The 15,293-nt window shown below is 45.7% G+C and overlaps 3 protein-coding genes across 3 annotated transcripts; 1 reads left to right on the forward strand and 2 right to left on the reverse strand.

Annotated features, from left to right (window-relative positions):
- Positions 1–872: 872 nt before the first annotated feature.
- Positions 873–2,164, reverse strand: LCP9604111_1190 (uncharacterized protein; the record flags this gene model as incomplete). Its single annotated transcript, XM_039075627.1, has 3 exons — positions 873–1,066; positions 1,125–1,142; positions 2,122–2,164. 3 exons carry the CDS (start codon positions 2,162–2,164, stop codon positions 873–875), a joined length of 255 nt encoding a protein of 84 aa, XP_038933738.1.
- An 821-nt stretch (positions 2,165–2,985) lies between these two features.
- On the reverse strand, positions 2,986–8,597 carry LCP9604111_1191 (CAZyme family GH18; the record flags this gene model as incomplete). The annotated part of the gene is made up of 10 exons (XM_039075638.1): positions 2,986–3,155; positions 3,218–3,611; positions 3,668–3,745; positions 3,806–3,837; positions 3,904–4,523; positions 4,587–5,447; positions 5,516–6,257; positions 6,314–6,379; positions 6,469–8,365; positions 8,421–8,597. The coding sequence occupies 10 exons, from the start codon at positions 8,595–8,597 to the stop codon at positions 2,986–2,988; spliced, it is 5,037 nt and encodes a 1,678-aa protein (XP_038933739.1).
- A 1,210-nt stretch (positions 8,598–9,807) lies between these two features.
- On the forward strand, positions 9,808–13,616 carry LCP9604111_1193 (LysM peptidoglycan-binding domain-containing protein; the record flags this gene model as incomplete). Its single annotated transcript, XM_039075650.1, has 7 exons — positions 9,808–10,859; positions 10,926–11,118; positions 11,189–11,593; positions 12,545–12,673; positions 12,722–12,781; positions 12,836–13,374; positions 13,427–13,616. 7 exons carry the CDS (start codon positions 9,808–9,810, stop codon positions 13,614–13,616), a joined length of 2,568 nt encoding a protein of 855 aa, XP_038933741.1.
- Between the last annotated feature and the right edge of the window lie 1,677 nt (positions 13,617–15,293).

A 15,293-nucleotide genomic window follows, 5' to 3' on the forward strand; every position in this document is an offset into this window, starting at 1 on the left:
GAATCTGACATACAGTATCCTTGTGGAGAGAATACTGGCATTTAAGTCGCCTCAATGGTATATGTTGAATTCATCATCGCGATACTATCCTGGGTACGATACTTCTCCCCACCTTTATTACAATGCATCTTTTTCTTTGGTCTTTGCAACGCTCAACAAATTCCTAGGATACTGTGTAAAGCTCAAAAGCACCTGCGAAACGATGTATTTCGTAGGGGCTAGGAACAAAGTAAAATGCAAGGCCATTATTTGATGGCCCCACACATGAAGACCCCAGGCGAGACAATGTCCTTTGGAGTGAGGAGCTCGGGCGTGCTCTAATCATCGACTTTCACCGTTCTACCCTGACATGTCGACCGGCTAGGCAGCGACCGGGGGCCGCAAAACGACGACTATATCAAGTGGAGGCAGGAGATGCAAAGCGTCTTCGGGTTTCGTGATAAGAAAATCTATTTTCTACCTGTTAAATTAGCGATTTTGTGACTCAAATTCTCATGGTCACCTATATATTTCGAGGCGAGGTGCGCTCCTTATTCATGTGCATCAACACCACCCGACTTATTATGTGAGCCGGACCCTCGAACTTGAGAACTTTTTGGAATGATATGACCATTATAAGAGCATAGCAGACTGTCATTCAATTCTGATATTGCGACAAATGCAACAGCTGACTGTATAATTGAGGGCCGTTTAAGAGGCCCACTGGGAGCCAATCTCAACACTGCTTTTGCCAGCACAGGTCCACAGAACTGATATCTCTCATAAATATGGAAGTTATTGCAGTCCAGCATTGGCCGCATGATGTAGGATCGACCGAGGTCAGGCGAGTGTGGGGTATTTTCGCTATTGGCTCGCATCGCCGTGGTATTCTTTCAAGATTCACAGATTGGGTGCGGAGAGACCGGAGAGGCCAACGATGTCGACAGATGGGAGGTCGAGGCATTCGCGAACAAGCGGCCGAGAGTAGATCTGGCACGCCAAGGGCTGTGCAATGAAACCTCTGGTGGGGCCTGAGATGGGGCGGATGAAGCGGAGCATTCACCAACAAGGAGAACAATTTGGGAGACTTCGCAACAAGCAAGGGAGGTCAGCGGAATAACAGACACCCAACGGGAAGGCCTCACCAGCAGAAAGAAAGCGGTCTAGATGTCTTTGTAGAGTTCTTTGGAAAATGGAGTATTGACACACAATTATGCGATGCGGTGGATGGCTAGATCACCCCAGTATTTCTACTCCTAAGCAACTGAATAGCATTACAGCCCACGCTGGTCAGAACGACCAGGGAGTCGGATCGATCTGCATCTCCGGTAAACTGAAAGGGGCAGTGCGTCGGGCTGAAAGCAAATGTGCAGTAGTCGGTGGGGGCCAGAGTAAAAGAAAGGGGGCGGCGATGAGTGCAAGATAGAGAGGTAGGAAGAATGAAAAAGTGAGAGTAAGGGAGGAGGACCAGTGAAGACGGGTCTTTATGTCAAAGAGCATTGAAGGGAGGTTATGTGATGGCGTATTGAGGCACTAAGCCTAAAAAGGCAAAACTAACCGGATAGAGTAATTCACGGGTCCGCCGTTTACATGCAAAAAATGCATTAATTATGAAGTCACGGGGAACTGGCATGTTTGCACTGTTTATCAAAGAATGGGCCCCCAATGGGCCCCCACGATGGGCCGTGGGCCCAAAAAAAAAGCCCAAAGCCCATCGTGGGCCCAAGAACCGGGCCCAAAGCCCAGCCCATTCGTGGGTTGGGCTGGGTTGGGCTTTGGGCTTTGTGGGTTCTGCGGAAGCCTATACTATAGATCTCTATACTAGCAGCTTATTAGCTAAAAACACTATTACTAGTACCTTTTCACCGGATTCCTTGTCTCTATAAAAAGGAATCGCTTCTTTCTCTCCTCTCTAGGAAAGATTTCCTAACAATTGAGTATATCTTCGCGAAACTACCTCTATTTCTTAATCAGGATATTACCTGATATTATATGCTCTACTATATAGTCTATTTTACTCCGGCCTACTAGACCACTCTTTACTCGTTCTCTAGGCCCTAGATACTTTATATATTTTACCCTTTTGCCTGTCTTTTACCTGTTAACTTAATGATAGAGTGCTATATTTTTTTATATTATTACTAGCTTTATAGGAAGCTCTTTCGAAAGAGATAGATGATCTCATGAAGGGTATTGGAAGGTAAGTCCTGTTATTGGTGGGTCACGTGACCTGTCTACTATTTTTAGATACTTGCCCATCTATAGCTTCTCTTCTTCTTCCCTTCTCTCTTTACACATATATACAATTCCTGTATAGCCTCATTACGTTCCAGTAAGACCTTCTAAGACAGTGTCATCATCTCGCTCCATAGATGCAATTTAATCTTCAAGTAGATTGTCTAAAGCTGACACGGTTCTTTCAAGCTGACGACCTGCTTAGCGATTGACTATTGTATTATACGTTTGTTAGATCGCTTTTAGAGATCATATCGTAAGAAATCTAACGGGATCCCTTCTTTTATCTATTATACGGGCGAAAATCACGGACGAAAACACCTATTAAGTCTTAGGATCAGACTAAATGTTAAGATATATAATACCGGTCCGATATTGCCCAGCTTCATGCTACCGGCGATCCTTAACGATGCCGGGCTCGGGAGTCCTTCAGGGCTTCATATCCGCTGACTCATCGGGTTCTGACTAAGCGGACCCTGATCAAACTTAATTGAAACATTTTTAATTAAAATCTCTCAGGGATCTTCCAAAGTGACCGAGTAGACACAGCCGGAAGGGATGAAGGATCCGTCGATTTGGCTCAAGCTAAACAACCAAGTTTCACACCAATTCCAATGAATATCTATAGATCCACATTGGTCTCATTTTTTTCAAAAATGCCATGTAACAATTCATGAATGTCGTATAAGAATATATAAGTGACCGGCTGAAAATTTTCTGGATCCATTCCTTGACTTCGTTCTAAAGTTTTAATATTGGAAAATTCCGTATCTATATATGATGTCTGTGTGAGCCATGGTGATGACTGTGACTCCGCTTCGCAGTGACAAATTCAGGCTCTGTACTATCATCATCATGCGCCAAGCCGATCTCGTTGAGTTGATCGGCCATCTCCTTGAACGGACTATCTTCCTCGAAGGGATCGTCGCTAAGTGTGACATCTGAGTCGAGGACAGTATTTGTTAGTCATGTCTCATCAATCAATTGGTTTTGATCAACTTACTTGTAACCACCCAGTTGTCAGGGTCATTAGGGTCCAAACCTCTGGCTGCGATGGTAGCCGGGGGTTCGAATTGGATCTTGCAGGGCTTGTTTTCCAGCATATCGACCTTAAGCGCACCAGGGGCCTTCTTCTTGTAAGGGTACACGAGGCAGATGCCGTTGTTGGTCAGTGAAAGTTCAGGGTTTCCCTGGAGGTTGATACCACCCAAAACATGGAGGAGTCCTGTCCCTGGGTTCATGGAAGGATTGTTCGTGGCACCTGAGGAAAATATACCACCTACTGTCCCGAGGTTGTTCTGGGTGTTCGTGTAGCTGAAAAGGTTCATGGTGTAGTATCTTGTCGGCCCTGTCCATGACGAGTCCTTCCAGTATTTCGATGCGGTTTGGCCCGTTGGCTGATTAATTAGTAAACATTTGATAGATGCTGCCAGGTACAAAAATTTTGACTCACGGTGTACTTGATGTAAGAAAGTTGGCCATTGATCTTAGCTTGATACTTCTGCTGACCGTCCGGAACACATGCGACCTCCTAAAGGACATCAGATTAGTTTTCACGCAACAAGTTTCAAAGAGAATAAGATCAGCTTACAGCGCCTGTGCCCCCCTCTGCTGCTGAGTTGACTGGACGAGTGTCGTGTCAGTAGATGGCCTTGAATCAAGTGGATCCAGAGTGCAATGTTGACATACAGGGAAACTCATCACAGGACATGGTCAGCGCCTGGGGCTGTTTTCCATCCTTGGGCCAAAGGGACCTCTTCAACTTCGTACATTCCTTCGATTTCTGAGTACATGCGTCGACCCGGTTAGCATGCGTTGGATCCGGCTGATAGGTCAGGCGCATCCAATTGGGCCAAACATATTGCTTGCCCGAGTTCCGGTCCAGGTATTTCTTGACATTTTCGCAAATGCCCCTGAGATCGACGTGAGGAGTTTGTCCATTTGTGTCAGTGTTGAGGTTGTTGATTCTCGTTGTTGGGAACCAGTCACAGTTGTAAAACAACGCCGGTGGGAGGTAGCAAGTTGGTGCGGTGTTAGCACGCTTAGCAGTTGACGAGGTGTCTTCTGTATCCAAGCAACTCAAGGTTTCGTTAGTAAGTTGAGTATTCTTGTTGGCACATTGACACCATCCACTAAAGAAAGGTGAGCCAGTTGTGTTTTTGACCAGAGCCGAGCTTGTTGAATCACGCTTCCTCTTTTCATCCACATCACTCGAGTAAGCTAGACATTTTTTGTCAACAAGTGCGATGGGATCTTCTGGAGAGGCGATCTCATATCGATCACCCCAGTATGCCACGTCGCCAAGGAATCTGAGGATTTATCAGTTAGCACTGACCGGGATAACCAAAAGCCTTCAAGTAGATATAACTTACGAGGCATCTGCTTGCAGAAATACCGAATAATCGTAGTCTGCCCAGTAGCAGAATTCTGCAGAAGACCCGCTCGATAGACCTGTCGACGCCGAAGCACTAACACCCAAACTGACAGTGTTCTCGACTCCCGCGGTAAAATAGCCTTCCATTAACTTTCCATTCAGAACAGAAATACCGAATTTGACCTCAGGGGTAAGAGTCAAAGCCAAGTTGCCCGATGCCGACGCTGAAGCTTCGAACTGAGGTGTGACGGAGAATTGATTCGGGGCATCCTTGCCATCCTCGTTTTTGAGAGAAGACGGGGGAACACTGGCATCCTCACCATCTGAATCTTGTGGGAAGAACACTTCTGCTTTAGGGAATTCCACAACAACACCAGCGTTAAGTTCACCTGAAACCACCATCGAGGCATCCATTTTACCGGAAAGGGCGAGCTCTGGGCCGATGCTGATAAGTCCCTTGATGGAAAGCCCAGGGAATGTCACACCGGAGATAATATCGATCTTGTCGCTGCTGGTCTGGAATGCTGCTTCTCCTCGCATGGTCAGAAGAATCTCTGCTGCAGGAGCAACCGAAAAGTATGCATAAGAAGAAATCAACTTGGGAGTGGGCAAAATCGCGCCTTCAAAGTAGTACGCGTATTGCGCATTGAGACCTATATCGAGAGTAGAATCGATGTCCAGTGACATTTGTTTGCCGCTGCACTTCTCATCCCAATGGAACAACTTGATCGTGTCATAGTAGTTCAGAGGTAGGTATCCAGAGCTGTTTTTGACAATTGTGGTGACTTTCTTCAGCCATTGCTTGAAGGCGCCAAACCATCTCTTCCTCTTCTGGGGTGGATCCTCCGTAATATCCTCCCTAACGACGATGAATAATGTTAGTCGCGACTAATTTTTTTTGACAGTGAGTCACCAGTCATAGCTTACCAGTAGTCAAGCAAATTCGTATAGTCGACCCGAAAGTTGACGTCTCCCTTCTCCTCCTCCGAAGCGGAAGCCAGGTCATAATCCACAGTGAGTTCATACGCCTGGTTTGTGTCCCGCGGTAGGATATTACTCCGCTTCTCTGAAGAGTGCTGTGGAACCAAGCTGATGACACGAGCGTAGGGTCCAGATCCGTGGTAAGAAGGCATCTTGACAATGGTGTTTGATGCACCACCGGAGAAAATGGTCTTACACCCGGTATCTTCATCGAGGCTCGCACAGCGAATAATGTAAGTCTCAACGACGTTGTCAAACGTGTCCTCGCGGAATGTGAAGATGTCTCGCTTCTTGCGTGGACCGCCATCTCTCTTGGAGTTGAGACCTCCATCTTCCAAAAATGTCCACTGATCCACAAGAGACTCGTCGTATGCATCCGTGTCACCATCCACCATCACAAATGCGTAAGGGTTCTCTTGCTCGAAGTCGGATGATTCGTTGTTGTCGGTGTCCTCGTGCTTCAGGTAATAGCTGTAGTTTTTCTCATCTGGGTACTCAAATATGGCGGAGGGGTCGACGGGAGGGTTGACAGTTGAAGTAGGTGCATCACAGCAAAACTTGTACATGCCTCCTTCATGGCAATATTGGGGGAGACTGCCATTTAGTAAAGCTGAGCGTTGGGTGAGGAGAACTTTGTCACTAGCGCAAGACTCGGTACAAGTAGTCCATTCACAATTCTCGTAACCATCTTGATTCGTGAGGTCCCATTAGCGGAGTTGCTGCGAATGAGGTGCCATAACTTACTGTCAAATGGGCAGCAAAAGGTCGAAACCTCACTTCCAGAGCAGTACTCAGAGTCTTCGTTGAGATCTAAAATTCTGTCAGACGTTCACATTCCTCTTCAACGTGGACTCGGGGGGAGGTAAGGGGGTGTGATGGTGAGGTGTGAAGTGACTTACTAGTGCCGGGCTTGAGAGCATATTCCGGGTACTCAATATCAGTTTTCATGCATTCTCCGTTGCAGGCGGTCCAGAAACACGAGTTCACTATAGTGTCAAGATTGGGGTCGGTGGCACAGCAAAGCGATCGACTATTGACCATGCACGGGGTAGACCCTGTCCGGTCAGAGTAAGAGTCCTTGACAATTTCAAATTCATTTGAGCCACATGTTTTCTCCTTTCCACCAGTACACATGCCATCGGATGAGCCGCCAGTCCACTGGCATGTCGGCATTGCATCTGTTGGGCAACAGATCAGACGATATTCTGAGTCTGAATCCTCATATTCGGTCGTATCGCCAGTTTTGCAAAGATGATCATCGGGGTCAATGATGGTTCCGTAAGAGGCTCTGTGAACGTAATCCAAAACACTGTAACCCGCTTTACATGATCCAGAGTTATAGTCCACGCATCCAGTGACATAACAATCAGTACCAGTATATTGATTGTATGCATGTGCTAATGCCTTGGCACTCAGTGAGTTCTCAGATCCTCCTTCTAGCAGGGAAGCGGAGCTGACATCTTTGTTCAGCAGGGCAGTTAAAGCTTGCCAGTCGTATGTATCCTGATCCAAGGCCCAGATCATGACTCCGCCTAGGCATTGATCATTGGCCCAATCGACCTTCTGCTTCATTGTGACATTGTTGTCGTACGATACCCACTGGTTGTCGTCCCAGGTGACATACATGACTGCTGCAGTTTCCTCCCAGATGGGACCCTGGACATCAACATTCTCGACGATCTCCATGATCTCATTATATGAGAGAATCCCAGAAGCATCTGTACATCGACCAGGCTGCCCTCCTCCAGTGAAGGGGCATCCGACGCCAGTGCATGAAGAGTCCTTGAGTGTGAAAGATCGACCATAGAAACCAATGCCCAAAACAATCTTTGATGGATCAACATTGTTTCGCCAAAGAAGGTCCATGGATTGTTGAATCTCTGTCAAGTTTGTGTGCGCTCCAGTGATATTCCCAATGTATGGGTCTGTGCCATCCCAGACACCGTGAAGATCGTAGGTCATCATGTTCGCCCAGTCGGCTCCGTCTTCTTGCAAATAGGCGGGCACGTCAAAGTGGCGGAGATACCAGTAGCTCGATGGAATGGTGAATGAGATTCCAAGGCTTGAACCACTGTCGTCAAAGGTTGAGCGAACTTGCTTGATCAACTTGCCGTAGTTTTCCATGTCATCCTTGCTGCCACCACGATCCGAAGCGACAGGATACTCCCAGTCCAAGTCAACACCGTCAAAGCCGTATTGCTGCAACGTCCGCAATAAGTCTTTGGCGAATGACTTTCGGCCAGATTCAGTAGATGCCATGTCAGACCAATAGTGCGCCGAATCACCGTCATTGAATGACCAGCCGCCAACAGACAAGAAGCACTTCAAGGACGGGTTGTCATCTTTCAAAGCAATGAAATCAGCCACCATGTCATTCAAGTTCGATATCTTGTCCTCATCCATCAGGTAAACATTCCAGCCATCATTCCAGGGTTTGAAAAGAGCAAACGACCAATAGATGTGTGTCAGGCTCTGCACGGGGAGATTGCTTGGAGACCATGAATCACATGTCCGTTCAGCAGACCAGCTCTCATAATAGCCAATGACCTTCTTGAGAACGTCGTTCGATTTGCAGGAAGGCTGCGTTGGTTGATAGCAATTGCTTTGGCACTTGCCGCCGTCTGTACCGGCGTTGCAAAACTCGGATGTTGTACCGCAGAAACCGAACTCGGAGCAGCAAACATTCAATGGGCAGGTCGTGCCAGCAGTGGCAGCCCATTTGCCGCATTCTGCAGTTGCATTGCAGTTGCTCACGCATGTAGAGCCACAAGATTTGTCGGGATCATAGCCACAAAGCTGTATACTTTGGGTCAGCGAGGCTTAATGGATAAGATAGACAGGCTTAACTAACGCCATTGGTTTCACCATCGTTCACACCACAGCATGCACCGTTGACACATGGACTTGTCAAGTTGCAGACATAGAACTGGGCCGATGTGAAATTTATAAAGAGTGAAAGTATAATAAAAGAAAGTAGAAAGAAAGAATGGCAGGACAAGAACTCCGCCCGCAAACTGTATATCCTCATGGTGCGGCTCTTTCGTCCGAAATACTGAACAAGTCAGTAAAAGCTTGCCCAGGACGATTCAAGTCAAAGGAGAAAGAGAATGAATGAGAAAAGTAAGAGGAACTAGGATCATAAAGATAACAGACGGGGTCCGAAATGAACAGCCGAGACTACCTAAGCTCGCAACAGTCCGGCAGCCTCAAGTATCCGACGCTGATACAGTTCAGTTTGGAGTCCCACAAGTGTATCTACTAATCTAATCTACTAATTTAATCCCTCAGCGCACGCAATACTATTTGTGGACTAGACTTGCAATTTTTACTAGGCTAGTCGTATCTCGTGAGAAACCGAATCCCTTCAGAGTTTGGAATGGTCAATGTATACCCTGCATAACCCCACCGGTGTACTGTACTAGTATCTCCTATGGGTGCCGAATACATCCGGACCACCTGGTGGCGCCTTAAGTTGGCCCCCTGGTTCCAAGCCTCCTGTTACACTACTTCGTAGCTTCAAATCTTGTAAGCAATCACTTCAAAAATTTTCATCGGCGGGGCAAGGCCCGGAAGTTTCAGCTGTGCAGCTCGCTTAGAACAAAGCCTGCATTCAATGGTTTGTGCAATCTCTACAGAATGCATCCGATGTGAAAGGTATACTGTTAATTCCTACATTTTACTTGGCATTAGAGCCGCATCTGCATCCTAGCAAGCCAAGCTATAGCCAAGAATGTAAGCTTCAGCCATTGATCTGTTTGTCTACAATTCTTTTCTATCGTCTAAGTCCATTATTCTTGGCGGACCCATGTGAAAATTTTGGCCCCCTTGGCCCCCAACATGGGGCCCTCTAACACGTTCAGGGGATCTCGGCCCCTACCCGCTAAGTGGGACTGGCTTCGGGACTTGATGTATAGGGTAAAGCTTCACCCACTTTTCCACTTGAATGGGCTGTCTAGTGCTCAAGCCGAACCACTTTTTCCTGTACCTCGCTTAGTGGATTTCGACGGATGTCTCAGATTTAGCTTGGTACTTTGAACTTCCAATGGGCCTCCCCACTTCTAGCTCCTTTTGATAAGGTGGTAAATTGGTTGGTATGAAGGCGTCAATACGAAACACCGAAGTTTCCCTGCCGAACAAGTAGTTTGAGTAGCCATTACTCCCCCTCCTTTGGGATTGCTCATGTCCCAGGTTCAAGGAAAATCAATTCGCGCTCTGAATTCTCTTTCAGTCATAGAGCTATGGCACTCTTGAGGGCAAGTGCTGCATTGGCAGTAGTTCTGATGCTACAGTCTCATCATGCCGCTGCTTGGGGAAATTCAGACACTCTCTACATTTACAACTCTGATACTCTGGCTGATATATCAGCTTCAGAAGCATGCGTGAATGCCATGTCCAGCAATGTTTCATGCTATGCCGGCTTGAGCCAGGCAGTCACCCAGACGACATCATGGTCAGCCAATGCACTGTCGGAAATGTGTACCAGCGGTTGCTCTTCCGCTTTGTCAAGCTATGTCTCCTCTGTGGACGAAGCCTGCGGCACAAGTACGCAGTACAACATCTCCGGTATCTCACAAACTGCCTCGGATAGAGGCAAAGAAATGAAATGGCGTTACGATGCAACCTGCTTGACTGATTCGGCTTCGGGCACCTATTGCAACACCCTATTCCAAAATGCAATTTCGAATGGCACAACAAACATCAAATGCAGCGCATGCTATTTGGAGTATTTGTCAACCCTAGTGAATTCCAAATGGGGTCAGGATATTTTGCTCAGTCCGTCGGCCTTAACGAGTCAAGTATCTTCTTGCTCGACCAGCGGATACTCTGTGACTTATACACCAACCTCGACTGCCTCTTCCACGGCCTCTGCCTCGGCCACTGTTGCCGCTAGTCGCTGCAACACGACTGACCCCGATCAAACTGTTTACAAGGTTGAATCCGGAGATACCTGTCTTTCTATCTCAGCAGCTCAAAATGTCTCAACCTCAGCCTTGATAAACTTGAACAGCCTTGATACGGGGTGTACGCATATAGTTGCTGGGGCAGAGATTTGCCTTCCCGATGTTTGTGAGATCTATCGCGTTCAGGAGACGGATACCATTGACAAAATCGTTGCGAGCCTATCGCGTCAAGTCTCTGTGCCTCAGTTTGTTGCATGGAATGCCAATCTCAACTCAGCGCAAAGCTCGCAGAATCTGACGGCTGTTTCGGGGAAGTACATCTGCGTCAGTCCTCCGGGTACTCTCACACTCCCCGATACCCTGGCTCTTAGGCCCGCAAGCACCGCTGTGTATGTTGTCTGCTATTTTGTTTCGCTCGGTTGTTCGGAAAGTGAAAATGCTAATCAAATATACAGGTCTCTTCCTACCGACGCAGTCACTAGCTCCAACACCGACTGTGGTCACTGGTATCAGGTCCAAGATGGTGATACCTGTGAATCCGTGTGCGACAAATTCAGCATCTCTCAATATAATTTCAATTTCTTAAATCCCCAGGCCGCATTGAATGCAACCTCCAGTTGCGGCAGCCTCTGGAAAGGGAACAGCTACGTACGTCTCTCTACACGAGAAAATAACCAAGACATATCGTTCTTTTCAGGCTAACCCATCCACTCCACAGTGCGTTCAAGCAGTGGGTAACATCAACACCTATACAAGCTACATATCCAACACCACAAGAACACGCACATCACTTGCTAGCACCATGAATCTCAACGCAACCCGAACAGCAAACCATAGCACCACCAATCTGTTCTGGTCATTCCCTTCCGACCTAACCACGGCCTCAACCTGGACCCCTGATTCAGCATACCTCGCATCTCTCGCGACCTACACTCTCTGCGACCAGGTCAACTCAGTGTACAACATCACCGATGACGATCTAACAGACGAGATGTACCACGATGAAGTCTGGCTAAGTGAATACGAGCGCGTGTGCTATCCTCCCGTGAACGGTTCTTTCCCGACCACCGGGTTCAACTTCAGCATTACATTGACCGATGATCCAAGTATGGGAAGCTCGACGGTATTCACTTCTAGCCAAACAGCTAGCCCTCACGCATCATCTACGGTCACTACGGCGACCTCTACCACAGTTGCGACTCCTACGAGTACGATTTCGGAGAACGGTCTCTGTGGCCCGTCTAATTCGGACTGGACTTGTTTGGGATCTCAATTTGGTGACTGCTGTAGTAACTACGGTTATTGTGGTAGTTCGTCGGAGTATTGTTCCAGCGCCAATTGTAATGCTAAGTATGGCTCGTGTGGTTGATCTTGGTTTGGGGGTGGGACACTCAATGCCCTAGAGTTCTAAAGTTCACTGTCGGACAAAATTCGGCTATGGTCTTCAAGGCATGTCAAATGTTTATATATGCCATATTTTCTTCTAGTTTTAATTACTGGAATATAGAACTGGGATTTACCAGCTGGCTGTTAACTGGCACATAGTAGTGCATGGAAACCTGGAATTTATGAATATCAAACTTTCGCTTACATTTCAATGATTTTGGCACAAATTTACAACTTTACAACCAGAATTTTGAAAGCAAGCGGCTAGGCCGGAAAAGACGCTACTTAGTGCACACCAAGTTTGTGATCGATCCACTTCAACGAAAACCCTTTAAGCCAAAGACCCACTCCAGGGGTGTATATCCGAGCTCGCAACCACTTAATCTCCCCTATCAAAGCTTAGTCGTAAAGATTCCAAGGTCGCATAATACAGGTTTAGTGTGTTTGAGATGAGTTTGTACAGGAACTTTTGAAAATATAACTAGATTTGATGCCTTAGTGCAAACTTGGGGCGGGCATGTATCAAACTCCGTTAAATACATTCCCGCCCCCCACGTTCCTCACTAAACTTCTTTTCAACCCCCGGAACTACCACCATTCGATCATGTCCTTAACAAGATCACATAGCCAGTGGCCTAGAGGCATCCCCTCTTTCATTCGCCGACATGAGGAACCCGTGGCCCGGAAGAATTTTGATGCCGCCTCTCGTGCATGGAGGCATTTTGTTCGTGAGCAGTGGGTCGGTGGCGACGGCGCGGATCAACAGAAACGAGCGTTGATCGAACGCTGGGCAACAGCAGACCAACAATTCCGCGATGTATGTCTTTTGGATAAGAATTTTTATTTTTCACTGACACCATGACAGAGCTATCAATCACGAGCCCCAGAGGACGAGCCTAGTTTTTTTGAAGGTCCTGAACTTACGGTATGAAACAATTAAATATATCCTACTACCTGACTTATCCTAATCCAAGTATAGGATAAAACTTTCGGAGCCAATGACGTTCAAAGTTCCTGCATGGTCTACTTCTACACCACCGAATTAACCCCCGAGAAAGAAGCCCTGCTCGCCAAGTGTATCCTGGGATTATTCCCATGGGAAGACGGCTGGGACTTTCTAGCAGACGAAATGATAGTATTTGTTCCCCCTGAAGACAATAAGGGGAATGTTCTCGAGACATTTAAATTCTATCAAAGTGTCGCGCGACCCAACTTCCTCGATATGCACATGGCGCTTGATGGAACTGTACTTTTCAGAGACTGCTCCCCCAAGCTTATTATCGATGACCGGACCCTTGAGACCGGACTAGGTCTCTGGGTTGATTTTACAACCAACGGTATCTACGAGATAGCCCGTCGGGGTCAAATTATGATGGAGGAATTCGCCTACTTTTATCGGGAAATCGGTCCGGGAAATCGAGTCCCAATAGACCAGGCGCTCAATTACATTGAGGACCGGGAAATTTACATAGACCGCGACGAAGATGCAGATCCAAGAGAGATTTTGGAGGATGAACCGTGAGTCTGTCCATTCTTGGTTACGAGATGGTTTATGTTAATTGGTGCTTAGAGTCGATATGCGACGGCCGCTTGTGGAAATCTACAAAGGGAATGAAGTCGATCTGGTGGATGACTATGCGCCAGGATTTCGCGAGGCGGAGGAGCAGGGTGACGGTTTAGCGATCGGATTTGATTTGGAAAGGATACTTGCGAACGATGGAAATCCCCTGATTGTCAGAGATCATGGAAGTGACCATTAGCTAGACTTTACCATGTACTCCTGAAGTCTCGTTGGTTATTTATATGGGAGATACGGAGTACATAACTGGCAACCACCCCTTACCTCCGGCAGGGATGGAGATCTCTACCGAATATACCTTGCCCACGGAGCCTCCCCAAAGAATCAATAATTGGGCACTTGCTGCAGGTACCCGTGGACTACAGCTACAGTACGGGGTACGGAGTACATTCTCATACCCCGGAGCGATTGATAACATACTAGGTACTATTTATATTGTAATATTTCAGCTTTTTATAGGTAGCTGTAAACTATTTATTATATTTAAGGTATATCATAGTCTGTTTGTTAGGCTGGTAAAGCTTCTGATATCGAAGGTCCAAGAAATGACGATATTAATGATAAGGAGAGGAAGGAGGAAGAAGAAGAAGAAGCTATGAAAGAAGTAAGCTAAACAGCAAGGCAAACAAAACAAGCAAAGTGAGCAAAGCGAGCAAAGCAAGCAAACAGGGCGCGGGGCAGCAAGCAAGTAAACAAACGAATATATAATGCTTATAGAGCATGATACTACCCCCTAATAAAGTAAAGGTATTAGTCCCTTGATATCAAAATAACCAAATCAATTAATGATAGTATGAATTATCAGAATCACTCCCTTCCAAATCAACCAATTTAGGGTCAGGAACAATAGTAGCATTAGTAGTAGTGGCACTAAGAGAGATATCTATTACGTCAGATCTACCACCAGAGTTACTAGTTTTACTATTTTAACTATAGGATATAAAGACGAGATAGAACTTAATATTTTTAATACTTTATTAGGTAAAAAGACTATATATATTCTTTAGTATATTCTATATCGATTATAACTATAAAGAGATAGCTTTTAATAACGATAAATAGCGCTAGATCGACTAACGTATTCGGTAAGCGAGCTGCGCGCGCAACCGAGCTGCGCAGCCCAAAACACATAGTAAATGCGATATATTACAACTTGATATCTCAACAACAGTGGCTCGTAGGGACTTGTCTTCATGGCATAGTACTATATATATGATATCTAGCATATCTAGGGAACTTTAGGAAAATAAATGGCTTTATAACTACGATATATATATTTCTAGCTTTTAGGGACGTAATTTTCGGTAATATTTGAAATCATGGTAAGATAGTATTCTACTCTCTTTGAAATTGATATATAGTACTAAGAAGTCTTATCAATAACTATCGACAAACGGGGAGATAGGATGAACATATGGTTGTTAAGATATAAATGTGGAATATCTTGCATTTACTATGTGTTTTGGGCTGCGCAGCTCGGTTGCGCGCGCAGCTCGCTTACCGAATACGTTATCTTCTTTATCTTATAAAGCTATTCTATAATTATATACTTACTCTTTTAAAGACTCGAGATATAACTATATATCTTATTTTCTAGATCTATAATATATTATTTAAGTATCTAGAGAAGTCTATTAATTAGCTTTAATAAAAGTATATACTATAGAAATAATAAATACTTTCCTCTCTTAAGGCTAGCCGATTAAAGCTTAATAAGTATTATTTATAAATAAATTATAAGTATAGTTATATTTATATAATTAGTACTATATTAGCGCTAGATAGTCGATTCTAATTCTTTCTAACCGATAATTAGATAAAAGAATAGTATAAGATATATCGAGCTTTATTCTAAGAT

The sequence above is a fragment of the Penicillium roqueforti genome (assembly GCF_015533775.1).
Source record: "Penicillium roqueforti strain LCP96 04111 chromosome Unknown scaffold_01, whole genome shotgun sequence".
Taxonomy (NCBI): Eukaryota; Fungi; Ascomycota; class Eurotiomycetes; order Eurotiales; family Aspergillaceae; genus Penicillium; species Penicillium roqueforti.